Source organism: Erithacus rubecula (assembly GCF_903797595.1).
Source record: "Erithacus rubecula genome assembly, chromosome: 16".
NCBI classification, from domain to species: domain Eukaryota; kingdom Metazoa; phylum Chordata; class Aves; order Passeriformes; family Muscicapidae; genus Erithacus; species Erithacus rubecula.
In genome coordinates this window covers 16,031,012-16,045,240 of record NC_136668.1, presented here as the reverse complement: position 1 = coordinate 16,045,240, position 14,229 = coordinate 16,031,012, and the positions used below count along the sequence as shown (strand labels likewise).

Genomic DNA, 14,229 nt, shown 5'->3' with positions numbered 1-14,229 from the left:
ACTTCCCAACTTTGGCTGGTTTATATTGAGGATAATTAATTAGGAACCCTTTTTTTTCACAGAACATTTTTCTCTCAAGGTATTTCAGAGATTATTGTGTGTTAAAGGCAGTTTTGATGCTCGTGTGGGTGGGGGAGCTGTGTGGATGCTGCTCAGATGGGAATTTTTTTTTTTTAATTTTTCTCCTGCTCATCCTCAGCTTTTCCACAGGTCTGAAAGTGGCCCCAGTTCTGCTGCTCTGGGCTTTGAGATGCCTTTGTTCAGAGCTGTGGAATCAGCATTTCCTGGGCATGGTTTGCTCATTAGAGCACAGTAATTAGTGAATTTGTCATGGACTTGCATCCAGCCATTCTTATGAATCCTTTCCACTGCTGCAGTTAAATCAGCAGGTTTGGATGTTGGGGTTTGATTTCCCCAATGCTTTCAGGAGTTCCTTTACCTGAACCAAATAATCACACCTGCCCTGAAAAACCAACCATGGCAGAGGTGGGCTCTTGTTTTCAGGTGGCTGAAATAAGAATCTCTATTTAATAATGCATTCTCATTACCAGTCAATTTGAAAAATCCTTTGATTTTAATCTATTTTCCCTTGCAGAAAGGGGAGCAGAACTCATGGAGAGTTCTGCTTCAACTTTTCTTGCAGACTTTAAAACCCAGCATCTTCACACACTTATTGAATCTGTTATTACATCAATTATGCCTTAAATAATTGGGAAAAGTAGGAAAAGTCCATCTGCCCTGACCAAGAGCTCTGACCTGCTTTGCAGTGGGTCAGAGGAGAAATTTTAAGGAGAAATAAACTCCTTGAGCATTATGGTGAGGAACTTTGGAGCAAAGACCAGCACAGCCCATAGCTGAGTATTTCACAACTGAGAGCATTGCCAACATTTTTTTTTTTAAATTTTTGTTTGTTTGTTTGTTTGCCCTGTGCTGCCACTTCTGAGCCTGCCCTGAGTTGTGGAGGATGAAATGCATTTTCAATCAAATTCTGTGATCTTTGCAAGGGAGTCACTTGAGGGCTGCTGTGCCCATTGGAAACACTGAGCAAGCATCACTCAGGCCATTAATAGAGCTAAAGCCTCCTGTGCTCAGGGACTCCTGGAAGAGATCAGATTAATTTGCTAAAGGTGGAAAGGCTCTGGCTGCTTTAATCTTGCTTCATTTCAGCAATTTAAATGAAGAGGGCACTTTGCTGTGCCTCCCCCCAAGCTCCTTCCAGCCCAGAGCTGGCATTGCTGGGAGCAGCAAGCCCTGATTCAATCCCTAATTTGGGGTTTTTTAAATCCTTAGGGGTGCCCAGAGAAGCTGTGGCTGTCCCTGGATCCTTGGCAGTGCCCAGGAAGGGCTGGGACAGTGGCAGTGTCCTTGCCCAGGGCAGGGGGTGGCACTGGATGTCCCCCAAGGTCCCTTCCAACCCAAACCATTCTCTGATTACATCAATAATCCTCGAGGCTGGAACAGGGCTGTTTTTTCCCTGGGGGATAAAAAGGCCTTGAAAGGATGGAGTTTTAAGGCTGTTTTGTTCACGTGCTCCCATTTACAGGATTTGTTTTTTTGGTTTTGTTTTTTTTTCTCCTGGATGTTCAAGACGTCCAGGTATTTATACAAGTTGCAACAAAGGCTTGCACGTTTTTCATTTTGGCTTGGATTGCTTTTTAATTACCTGAGCAATCCACTGATGTCCTTATCTGTTATTACTTGTCTCTAACTCAGGGATAAATGTGGATTTCTTAACCAAATGTGTACTTGGAGGGTAGGAATTCCTTATGGCCAAGAGGTTGGTCATGTGTTCTACACCCAATTCCAGCTGTGGGGCTTTATCCAATGTGGGTACTGGAGTTTCCTGGGGCAAACAGAGAGGAGCTGAGTCTCAAAATTGATTGTGAAATATTAACTTTGCTGTGAAAAGCCACCCTGTAATATAGGGCTGAATAAAGCAGCAGGTATTGTTCTGAGAAATCCAATTTCTTAGATGAGATCTGTAAATGTTTGTGTGACTTTTGCTTTCACTTTTCTTTAAACCAAGGAATTGCCTTTCAGTTTTCCTCAGGCACATGAGGAAAGTAATATGGAAGTGTGAAATTAAATCATTAAGATAATGTATGTTTGGGATGTGTGTCAGGTAAGATTCCTATTTTCAGCTTACACTGAGCTCTTAATTAACTGATGAGCTTAAGCAGCTGAGATACAGTAATAGTGCATTTAGTTAATTGGCTCATGTGAAACTTTATCCCTGCCAATAACTGTGACACTGGAATAAATTCAAGACATGGTGTTAGATCCTTTAATGAAGCTAATTTAATCATTGGTCATTGTAAAAACAGCCACCAATTTAGAGGTGGTTATTTTTTGTTGTTGTTCCTTCCTGGAATTTGTGGCTGCTGTGCTGGCAGCAGTGACATGGCAAGTGTGGCATGTTCAGCCAAAAAAAAAAAAAAAAATCCTTGGGAACATGGAGTTGGCCATCTGTGCTGAGCATTATACCTTGAATTACCCAGATTTTAGGGTTTAATGCAGGAAAACCAAATGGATGCTGTGCTGAGGTGGGGTCTGAACACTCTGCTGGTCCTGAGGGAAAAACCTGGGAAGGATGGAGAGGGAATTTCACCAGAGCCTGGAGTGGTAGGATGAGGAAAATGGGTTCACACTGACAGAGAGGAGGTTTAGGTGGGATTTTGGGAAGGAATTCTCCCCTGTGAGGATGGGGGGCCCTGAAATGGATTTCCCAGAGAAGCTGTGGCTGCTCCATCCCTGGAAATGTCCAAGCTTGGGGCTTGGAGCACCTGGGGTGGTGGAAACTGTCCTTGCCCATGGCAAAGGCAGAATTTCAATATCCTTTCCAACCCAAACCATTCAGTGACTTTATGAATTCTGGATTTACTGGTAATAAAATCAATTCCCTGGTGGCATCACCCAGAAGGTTTAAGCACCCTCAGTGTGAGGTCCTGCTGGCTTTCACCAGGCCTTGAGGACAATCAGCAGCCAAGGATTTTTTGTGAAAATGGCAGGGTGAAAGATAAGGCTGCCTTTGATTATTTAGGGTTTTTTTTTTTCCCTGAAAATGTTCCCAGTGTTGGAAGCACTGGTGGTGGTTCTGTGTCACTTGCCCAGTTCAGAGTTCATGGTGGCCACAGCAGCACATGGCTCAGGCCAGCAGAAAAGCCAGGCTTTGTTTTAAACCCTGCTTAGACCTTGCTCAAATCACTCAGAACTCAGCTGTCAGTGTGTGAGGAAACTCTTGAGGCTGGGAGATTTTTGATGCTGCTCCTTTTTCCATTTATTTTTCCTTTTTCCTTTCCAGTGAAGTTCTGGATGTGGCACTCAGTGCTGATCATTGGGCACAAGTTGGGGATCTTGGGGGGCTTTTCCTTTTTGTTTTTTTTTTTTTAGCAGTTCATGCAGCTGCTTGTTGTGCAGAGGTCAGAGGGAGAACATTCTCAAGGAGGAAGGGAATTTGTCAGCCTGAGCTGCTGGTTTGCAGCTGGAGTTGGATGTTTGCAGAATCCACACGAGCCTGGAGCAGCTTGGCCAGTCAGGAATTCACCCTTTGCACTTTTATCTGATGTGTCTAAAGTTTCCCTGTGAACTGAGAGAGGACAGCAAGGCACAAAAGGCTTTTAGTGCTTTAAAAGTGAAGTTGCTGAGTTGCATTCTTCCTCATGCTGAGATACAAAAAAAAAACTCTGGGGTGGTTTTTTTTTTGTTTTGTTTTTTTTTCCTTGCAGATAAGCTCTGTGCAGCTTCCCACTGCATTCTGTGCTGCTCTTGTTCTGCCTTTTGGTGCTGAATTGGAGCTGAAACCACAACAAAGGTGTGCTCTGTGCAGCCCATCTCAAACAGAACATTTCTCATGCTGCTGACAGCCTCCCTAATGGCTCTTGTCATTTTTTAAAAAAAAAAGCAGCACTGGGGCTGGTGCAGATTGGAGGTCCTGGTGCACACTGAGAGCTGGGGATGGGTAAATCTTTATCCTGTGATAAAGCATTCATCTGGCAGAGATAGAGCAGCTGCAGTGCCAGGGTAAAGATGCTGACAGGTAATTGTGTTGGTAATGTCTGGCCCTGGGAGGCTGAGCTGGGTTTTACAGCTCCTGCTGCCTGGCCAAGCTGAGTTTGGAGAAATAACAGAGAAAAATGGGGATTCCTGGGCTGTGCAGCATCCCTGCCTCACCCCTGGCCGAGGCACTGGGGATGTGCTCACCCCACAAAGGGGTTTTTCCCTCCCTGAGACAATTTTCTGTGTCCACAGGAGCTGTTTTATCACGAGTTTAATCAAGATTAATTGAGAATCCTCTGCTTCAGGTGGGCAGGCAGGACTCAGGAGAACCCACAGAGTTTTGGGAATAATAATCATAGAAACAAAGAATGGGTTGGGTTGGAAGGAACCTTAAAAATCATTTTGTTCAGGGTAGGGACACCTTCCACTGGCTGCTCCAGCCTGGCTTTGGGCATTGCCAGGGACCCACCCAGGGGCTGCCACAGCTGCTCTGGGCACCTGTGCCAGGGCTGCCCACCCTCCCAGGCCAGCATTTATTCCTAATATCCCTAATATCTCATATTTATTCCTAATATATTAATTCTTAATATTCACAATATCTAATAGTTATTCCTCATATAGTCATTCCTAATATCTGATATTTATTCCTAATATATTCATTCCTAATTTTCCCAGTATCTCATATTTATTCCTCATATAGTCATTCCTAATATTCCCAATATCCAATATTTATTCCTGATATATTAATTCCTAATATTCCTAATACCTAATATTTATTCCTCATATAGTCATTCCTGATATTCCTAATATTTATTCCTAATATATTAATTCCTAATATTCCTAGTATCTGATATTTATTTCTGATATATTAATTCCTAATATTCCTAATGCCTAATATTTATTCCTCATATATTCATTCCTAATATTCCTAATATCCAATATTTATTCCTCATATAGTCATTCCTAATATTCCTAATATCTGATATTTATTCCTAATATATTCATTCTTAATATTCCCAATATCTCATATTTATTCCTCATATATTCATTCCTAATATCTAATATTTATTCCTAATATAATAATTCCTAACATCTAATATTTACCACATCCATCCTTCAGCCCCAGCCTGGCTTTAGGTGCTGCTGCTCATTGATTTATTTTATTTTTTCTTTTTTTAATTTTTTTTTTGTTTATTTTCTTCCATTCTTCACCTCCTTTCAGCTGGGACAAAAGGGAAATTGCTCATGGTTTTGTTTTGGTTTTTTTTTTTCTTGTGTGCAAATGTGTCTCTGCTGAGTTTGCTGCTCTGAAAAGCTTCAGATTTTTTTGTTATTTGCCTCAAAATTAATACCTTTGCCTACATTTTTATAATATTGCTTTGAGTCTGCAGCCTGGTGTTTTAGTACACAGCTATTTCAAGATATAACTTGAATTTCTACCTGGGAAATAATGTTCATTTTACCCTCATAAAAAACCATAAAACTTGCCTTAGTTTCTAGCATTATGTCTATCTATCTGTATTTATTTGGAAAGCTCACACAGGCTCCCTAAAAATGTTAATTCATTTCCTTGTTAGGAAAGTCTTAACTCTCCTAATATTTCACTTTTCTCCTAATATTTCACTTTTTAAGTCTTTGCCACTGCCCAGTGCCACTTCTGTTCCAAAAATCCTCTTCTTGCCTTGGAAAAATGTAACCACCTTAAAAAGAAAATTGCTGAAAATTAGCAATAAACAGATAAAATTCTGCCATTTCCCTGCTGTTGTGCTATTTAATGTAATTTAAATTGTGCAAGCCTGTGTTGCTTAATGTAATTTAAATTGTCTGCTGTTTAAATACAATGAATTTTCCTTTTTTCCCTCCCTGTTCTCCCTGGATTTTTGCATTTTTCCTTTGTCCTGGCTCTTCCAGGCACAGTTATAATTCAGAATTACATTGGAGAACGACACAAAGGAAATGTTTAGAGTGAATTGTGTGACATTGGTACCAAATTACAAGGTAACTTATGAGGAAATTGGAGCAAAATTTGTTTAAAATGGGACTCATTTGAGGAAACTTGGTGATTGTGGGGAGGAGAACCCTTGGCACTATTACTAAAAGAAACTTTCTGGGTAGTAAACTGTTATTTGCATTTCATTTGTGACAGAAAAAAAAAATATGACTTTATTAGCAGCTGAGCCTCACAGGGAAGCAATCTGATACAGAAAATATTTTTGATCATTGGCTCAATTTGTAAAACATTTACAAATCAGCTTCTCCAGGCTGACTTGGAGTCATTGCTGAATTTTCTGCAGCTGTTTCTTGGCTGAGCATCCTTCTGCTGCTGGAGCTGGGGGTGTTTGCAGGACCTGGCAGCTCTGGCTCTCTCTGGGCTTCCCTTCTCAGTTCTTCATTTCTGTCCTTTTCCTATACCCAGACCCCAAATCTCATTTTTTTTCCACCAACAGCAGCTCCTGGACATCATTTCTATTCAGAGAGATTTGTGGGGATTTTTTTTTTTACCCTTCTCTTGGGATTCCTGCTCCTATTTCAGCTCACTCCAAACCTTCTTCATCTCTTGGATATTCTCTTAATCCAGACAAAATTTAAAAAAAAAAAGGAAATATTATCAGATCTTGCCAGATTCTCCAATTTCACCCTTTTGGGCTATTTCTTGTATCTGCTCCTCCCTGGTGCTTTTTGATCTGTTCCATCAATCCCACAAATTGCAGGGATTGGGAAGCACAGCCAGCCCCTGCAAATTTGGAATTCCAGGATGCAGCTGCTGATAAATCCCTAGAAATTGAGAGTCTGAGTAGAGTTTATCCATTCCCTGGGTTTTCCATGCCCTGGGTGGGTTTTGTTTGCCTGGAAACTTTTCCACCACAGCCTGGACCAGTTTTCTCTGCATTTTACAAAAACTGTAAAAGACTAATGCTGCAGGCAGCAACATATTCTTGTGTTTGGGAAAGGAAGAAATTCACTGTGGAGCACTTGCAGGGATGGAACAGCCAAATTTGAGTCTTAATTTTAGTTTTAGAAATAGGTGAAAGGGGTTTGAAGGATGGGATGGGAGGGAAAACTCACATAGAGGTGATGACAGCAGAAGTGTTTCTAAACATAATTAAGAAATATTGAAATAATTTGAGCTCAGCTGCCTCAGGGCTGTTTCAGGTGTGGGGTTTGATCCAGGGTTACCTGGCAGGTCATTTAGAAGGTTCTAAATAGAAATTCTGCTCTTCTCCAGAGCTCTGAGCTGTCCCCTGGCTCAGCTTTGCCATTTTGGTTTGACACAAAACCCTCTGAGGTTGAAATATTCCCAATTTGATGCCTGAGTGCTGTAATTCAGGAGGGTATAAATTATTTCTGGATTATATATTATAAATCAGTTCTGGATTGTGTAGCTGGATATTGGATTTGAATATGAGAATTTTGTGGCAGCAGCTGCTCCTGCTCATCTGGTGCCCCTCAGAAGAGGCACCAGTGATACCCACAGTGATACCCACATAACAACCACACCAGCTGCTGCAAAGAACTTCCACTGAGACATTTCTTGATGTTCTGTTGAGAATCTGATTTAAATATCTGGGTTTATCTGCATGAGCTCACTCAGAAGGAGCAGAGATAACCTCACAGATTCACTGCTTTGATGGGAAGCTGCAGGCAAGGGAAATAAATTTACAATTCAGGTTATAAAACAGCCTGCAAGGATTGGAGGAACACATTTTTATCCTTTTAAAAATGAGATTTTTGCAGTCTGCCAGGAGTTCAGTGGGGCAGACAGGAGCAGGATGGGAAGGGAAAACAGGTCAAGCTGTTAAATCCTGCAGGAGCAGCTCGTGTGCCACTGGTTTGGGGCACAAGCAAAAAATCAGAATCAAAAAGAACTCCAGGAGTTTGTGCCCAGTCTCTGATCCATCACCAGCCACTGGAACTGCCCAGGCAAATTTGTGTCCCCACCCCTGGGGGTGCCCAAGGAATTGCTGGAGGTGACACTCTGGGGACAAGGAGGGGATGGGGCTCAGCTGGGGCTGGGTGGGCATTTCCACCCCAAATCCTAAATCTTTGGGATGCACAGCACCACCTGAACTGTTGGAACAGCACCAGCCTGATTTATTTTGCAGTGTCACTGCCCAATATTTCACTTTTTGCAATGCAGAATGATTTCTCTATTCCCTTCTAAATAAATCCCTCTCCAAAAATATCCCCCACTGGCCTGTGCTGAGTGGTGACTTGGGGAATTGCTGCCTAGAGAACGTGCCTATTTGGCATTTAGAAAACAATTCCTGCTCTCCAGCAGGGTATTAATAATTTCTTACTCTTGTTGAAGTGATGTAAGATGAAAAATTAATGTGGATGTTGCCTCCTCTTCTGCATCCTGCAAGCTGCTGCTGCCTCTGATGTGCAGGGCCTTAAATGAAGTCAAGGTTTCCTTTTGAGCTCTAATTTCCTTCCAAAGTGAGGAGTAGAAAAGTGACACTGTAAATACTTTTAAGTGGTTCAGACTGTTGATGTTTGTTTCTTTATCAGCTTTGTTAACAGAAAAGGGAAAGTCCTTTGATGTGGTCCAAGAGTTTGGTCGTAGAAATTCACATGTTTTGCTTTAGTGACTAAAACATGGGCTGGGAAGGGAAATATTTAGACTTTTTTACACTTTTTTTTTTTTTTTTTACATGGCATAAGTTTCTCTCATCCTTTCTGCCCCTTCTATCCACTGAGCTAAATAATGAATGTTTCTTCAGGGAAGGCTTTTTGGGGATCCTTGAATCACTACTAATAAATGATAAACAGGCCAAAGATCTTTTTAAATACTGGTTTGTGCTGAAGCCAGGTTGTGTTTAAAGGCTCAGTATGGATGGATGGTTTGTTAGAGTGGATTTGGCTTTTGAGCCACTTTCTTCCACCACCCTTCCTTCCAGCTGGGGAAAAAAAAAAGAGAATTTATCACCAGGTTTATCATCCCTGCTGTCTGTGTAGGAAGGATGGGATCTCCAGGGAGGAGTTATGGGAGGCTCTGAGGATCTGAGCTGTGCTGGAGTGAGGATAAATCAATTTTCAATAAATCTGGGTGCTGTGTGGGGCAGAGTGGGAAGCAGGGACAGGAATGGGCTGCTGGGTTTGCCTTTAACCTGCTTCCATAATTCATGTCTGGGGACAGGGAGGGGGAAATCAGCATCCACTGAGTGGATGTGCAAACAGATGGGAGCTAAAGTGGAAAAAAAAAAAACCAAAAAAAACCCACTGACCCAAATTTCTTGCAGTTCTGTCTGGCTGAAAATGTCATGGCTGCTAAGCTTGACTAAGGAAACAATTCCTTGTTGGAGTGGTTTCCCACTTATGTTTTGAGAATTGCAGAATGTGCAGGGTTGGATGCAAAACCCCATTGCTGGAGGCCTTGGGCTGGGAAAGGCTGGGCTCTGCCAGGAAATTTGGTGTTTGGTGAACACTTGGGGCTTGCTGCCTGCTGAATGGTCAGCACAGCAAATGGCAGCAACCCCCAGGAAACAAAAAGCAATAAATGTTCTGTGGTCTCTTGAAAGAATTCAGAATTTGTTATGGTTGGGTTCTGTGCTGGGCTTGGGGGATGGGGCCATTCAATTGTCATTTGTTCCTTTTAATTAGGAGCTGACTTTGTTTCTGCAGAGGGATGGAGGGATGGAGCAGCTCTGCTGGGAGAGCTGGGATTGCCCTCAGGACAGGAGAAGCTTTGGGGTGACACAGTTGTGGCCTCAGTGCCTGGAGGAGCTGCAGATGGAGGGAGAGGATTTCCAAGGGATGGAGAGGAATGGGCTCAGGGTGACAGGGAATAGGCTCAGATGGGATATTGGCAAGAATTGCTTGGTTTTGTGGCCCCATTCCTGGCCAGGCTGGATGGGGTTGGGACAGAACAGGATGATCTTTAAGGTTTTTTCCAGCCCAACCCATTCTCCCATGGTTTTTAGCCCATGGGAAGCTCATTTCTCTGCATGGCTGGCAGTGTCACCTCACTAGCAGAAATCCTTCTCAAACTCCTTTTTTCCACTTCAGCTTCACAAAGGTGCTACCCTGAGTTATCCAAGCTGATCATTCTGTGCTTTTTGGGGTCAGATTGAATGAAGGGTGTGTGGCTCAACCCCCTGTGGGGTTTTGGTCTCCATAAAACCTCTGTGAATTTGGGATTTCTTCTGCAGCACCAGGCACTGATGGGGAAGTGAGCAGAGAGTTTTAATCTGTCAACTTTTATACCCTCAGAGTGGCTATTACACAAAAATCACTGTATTAAAGGGAAACTAATGGTTTTGTGTTTATTGAGAAGGAGGAAGATGCTCTTTAAACCTTGATGGGTTCCTGGATTTCCAGGGGAAATCAGCAAGGATGCATTTGCACAGAAAAAAAGTCCTAATTAAAAGCAGCAAATAACAATTGCTGGCCCACATCCATTTCACCTCCCTTCTCCTGAGCTCACTGATAGTTGGGAAAATTGAGGAGACCCACAAAATTCATAATTCCCTCAATAAATGAAAATCAACCACGAGCGTCGTGCGAACAAAAAAAAAAAAAAATACAAACATTACAAATCCTAAAGACAAAAACCCAATGTTTTTGTGGCTGTCACTTTGATGAATTCCCTTTTCCCTTTGTCCCTCACAGTGGCTCTGGGTCGGAACCAACCCCTGAAGAAAGAGAAACCCAAATGGAAGAGCGATTACCCCATGACGGACGGGCAGCTCCGCAGTAAGAGGGATGAATTTTGGGACACAGCCCCAGCTTTTGAGGGCAGGAAGGAAATTTGGGATGCCCTCAAAGCTGCTGCTCATGCCTTTGAGAGCAATGACCATGAACTGGCACAAGCAATCATCGATGGTGCAAACATCACACTGCCCCATGGTAGGTGCAGCTCGTCCTCACCAAAGGGTGACAGCTTCAAATTTGGCTTTTTTTTTTTTACCTTCAAAAAATCTCTTTCTAATAGCTGGATTTCAATGTGGGTGTGCTGCTGTTCAGAGTTTCCAAGAAAAAATGGTGTTAATATAGAAGGGCTAAGAAAATTTGCTTTTTTTCAATAGTTTTTGCAGCTGGAATGGGTGAGCTGGTCCAGTTTGAGTCTGATCTTTACAGGCAGCACTTGGGATTTTTTGTAATCTCCTGGAACACCTGGATGCTCCAAGGCACAATTTTCATCCATTTTTTTTCCCCAGTTTGTCTTTGTAAAGAAGTAGATTATTTTTCCCTCCTGATTTTATGGGTTTCTTTGGCACTTGAACTGTTGGGATTTTTTTTTTTTTTTTAAACTTTCTCTTCTGAAGAGTCTGAGAAAATTTCCCAGAAATTTGGAGCTGGCAATGTGCTGTTAGATCCTGTGTGAGATAAACTGCAAGCTCTTATTTTGGGTACTTTCCCCTTTGTTTTCTTATTCTGAATCCTGCTGGGTGGGATTTTTTTTTTTTTCCCAAGTTATATTTCCCTCACTCCACAACTCTGAAATTAATAATTTCCTTATATTCCTAATAGAAATAAAATTAGGAGAAATTGCTGATCATTTTAAGTCACCATTCAGATAAATGGAAATAATTAATAACTCAGAAACTGCATTTTTGCTGACCTAAGGGAGTTGATGCATTGTTTTTAATTGTTAAAATATCTGCTCTGAGCTCTGCCTCCTGCTGGCAGGTCACAATCTGCTTTTTTTTAAGGCCCACATGCAGAATATTCAGAAATAATTCAGAAATCAAAGCTGTTCAGAGGCTCTGCTGTCCTGCCTTGAGGCTGAATTCCAAACAGAGGGAATATTTAGATTTTTTATCCAGGGTGTTCAGTTTACAGGGGGGTTTTTTCTACCCACAAAACTTCATTATTTGTTTTTATTCCTCTTTCTGCTGGTGACACTTTTGGGAATCAGCTGTTGGCAAAGTTCTGTGTGCAGTGTGACCTTCTCACTCCAGAATTGCCTCTTGTAGAAATCCAAATATTCCTGAGTCATCAGGCATTGAAGAGATTCTGGATTAAATCCTTTTATCCAGGGGATGCAAACTGAGTTTTTCTCCAGGCAGGAAGAACAAATAAACTCTCCTTGCTCTGAGTGACACCAACAACCTCTGGGGTTTTGTTTTGGGGCAAAAAAATTTGGAAAAAAAAGGGAGAAAACTGTGAAAAAATTCAGTTTTGGTGATGTTGTGGATATTCCCTGAGATTGGGGCTCTGCATGGCACCACTGGCACTTCTGAAATTCATCTTTGATCCTTTTTTTTTATTTATTTCTTTTTCATATGGTGATTTTTACCTGAGCAGGCTGTGTCTTCTGTAGAAAAATTTGGATGAAAATTGAATCTCAGGGTGAACAGCAGCAGGAATTTCCCCCTGGAAAGGGAGTTCAGGAATTTGGGACTGCCCAGGGAGGTTTGGATCCCAATTCCTGGATGTGACATCAGTGCTTTGTATTCATGGTGGAAATTTAAATATTTTCCCCAAAAAAACCCCAACATTTGTTAGATAAATTCCTTTAAATCTATGGAAAAAGAAAGATTTTTCACTGATTTTTTTTTTCCCTTTGCAGAATGATGCAATACCATGAGCTGGGATTTTACTTTTTATTTATTTGCTGTGTGTACAAGAGGCTTTAAAAAAAAACAAAACAAAACAACCCAAATCCTACATCCACATTTGCCTGTCCCTGTGTTCCAGCCATGGATTCCTGAGGAAATAAAACCTTGCAGGAGTGAGAAAAAGGAGCTGAGGAATGAGGAAAAACTGACAGAGAAAAATTTTGCACATAGAAACTCAGCCTTAGCTGATGCTGCAAAAATAAAATTGCTTTTTTTAATCCAGAATCTTATAGGAAAAATTAAAAAAAAATCTCTTTATGAGGCTGCTTTGTCAGATTTGTCATTTCTCTGGTGTGAGGAAGACTCTCAGCAGTGTAATTTTTTTAATGGATGCCTTTTTTGCTGCCTTCTGCTGTTAAAAATAGCATGTAAGGAGTATTAAATAAATAAATAAGCTTGTGGGATGGGCTTAGCACTTCTCATCTATCTTGGGTGACTCTGTGGGATGGGTTTAAAAATAGAAATAACGTTATCACCAATTTATAATTTATTTTTTTTTTCTTTCCCCCCCTCCTCCTGTCTTAAAGTAGCACATCCTCCATATTTTATTAATGAGCCCATTTAAATTTGATGAAGAAGAGTTTTCCACACTTCTCAGCTATCAAACAGGAAATCTTGGAGTGGGGAGAATTTTACAATAATGTTAATGTTGAGCTGAACTTGGCCTGCAAGTCATTAATATTAATTGCAATCTGGTTGGGGTTAAGTGGAGTTTTTTCAATTCCACTTCATGTGCTGCAGCAGAATTCCCAGGATATTGGGGTTTAATATCTCCAAAATTGCATATTTGCAGCCCTTGTTGCTAAAATATCAACTGGAGATGGCAGAAAAAACTCAATTTATGCAGGGGGAAGTTGGAATAAAATGCAGGTTACCTTTAATAGGTAATAAAATTCAGATTCCTTTTAAAGCCACAACCCAACTTTGGGTTTTGCATGTTTTTAACCCTTATCAGTTGGAGGCAATAAATTCCAGAGTTCTCAGGATATTTGGGTTTAACTCCTTTCATGCTGTTTGAGTGATAAAAGGGGTTTTTTTTCTGTTGAGTTTTCAGCTTTTCTGGGCCTTCCAACACAGCTCCAACTTCTCCAGGAGCAGCTCTGACTCTTTATTTGCTGTGTGAGATCCCCAAAAATAGGGATGGGAATATTTCCCTGGAATTCTGGAGAGAAGCAAAGGACACCACTGAAATATTCCCACTCTGAATAGAGCATTTCCTTCTCCTCTGGGTCAAATATGAATTAGAAAAAGCATCAAAAAATCTTAAATAACAACAAGCAAACCCCTCATAGCCAGGAGCAGCAGTGTGGGGAAGGAATGGCACATTTCCCATCAATTCCTGACTCCAGCAAAACTCTGCTAATTCAACCACACACAATCCCAGAATTATTTAGGTTGGAAAAGATTTCCAGGGTGGAATCCAGCTTGTGACCAGTCCCAGCAGAGCACTGAGTGAATTCTCCATCACAGATTTATCAATATCACGGGTAAGTCCAATATTTGCCTTCACACAAAAAGCAGAATTACAGAATTCCAACTCTGGAGCTTCCTGATTTCCAGGAAAAAACACAAAACTCTGGGATCTGGACACTCCCTTGGATTGTGGGTGTTTTTAACACTTAGAACTTGTAGTCAGCATAAAAAAAATTACCCTTTGCTGTGTTGAAAACTC

At 41.4% G+C, this 14,229-nt stretch overlaps 2 protein-coding genes across 2 annotated transcripts in view; both read left to right on the top strand.

The window, feature by feature from the left end:
- Positions 1 to 14,229, top strand: part of STK10 (serine/threonine kinase 10) — a 71,575-nt gene that overhangs the window by 10,481 nt on the left and 46,865 nt on the right.
- The window catches only part of UBTD2 (ubiquitin domain containing 2), a 34,716-nt gene that overhangs the window by 10,869 nt on the left and 9,618 nt on the right, over positions 1 to 14,229 (top strand). The window contains exon 2 of the mRNA XM_079320013.1: positions 10,606 to 10,842. Within this exon, the coding sequence (XP_079176139.1) occupies positions 10,606 to 10,842 (237 nt within the window). The remainder of the gene's footprint in view (positions 1 to 10,605; positions 10,843 to 14,229) is intronic.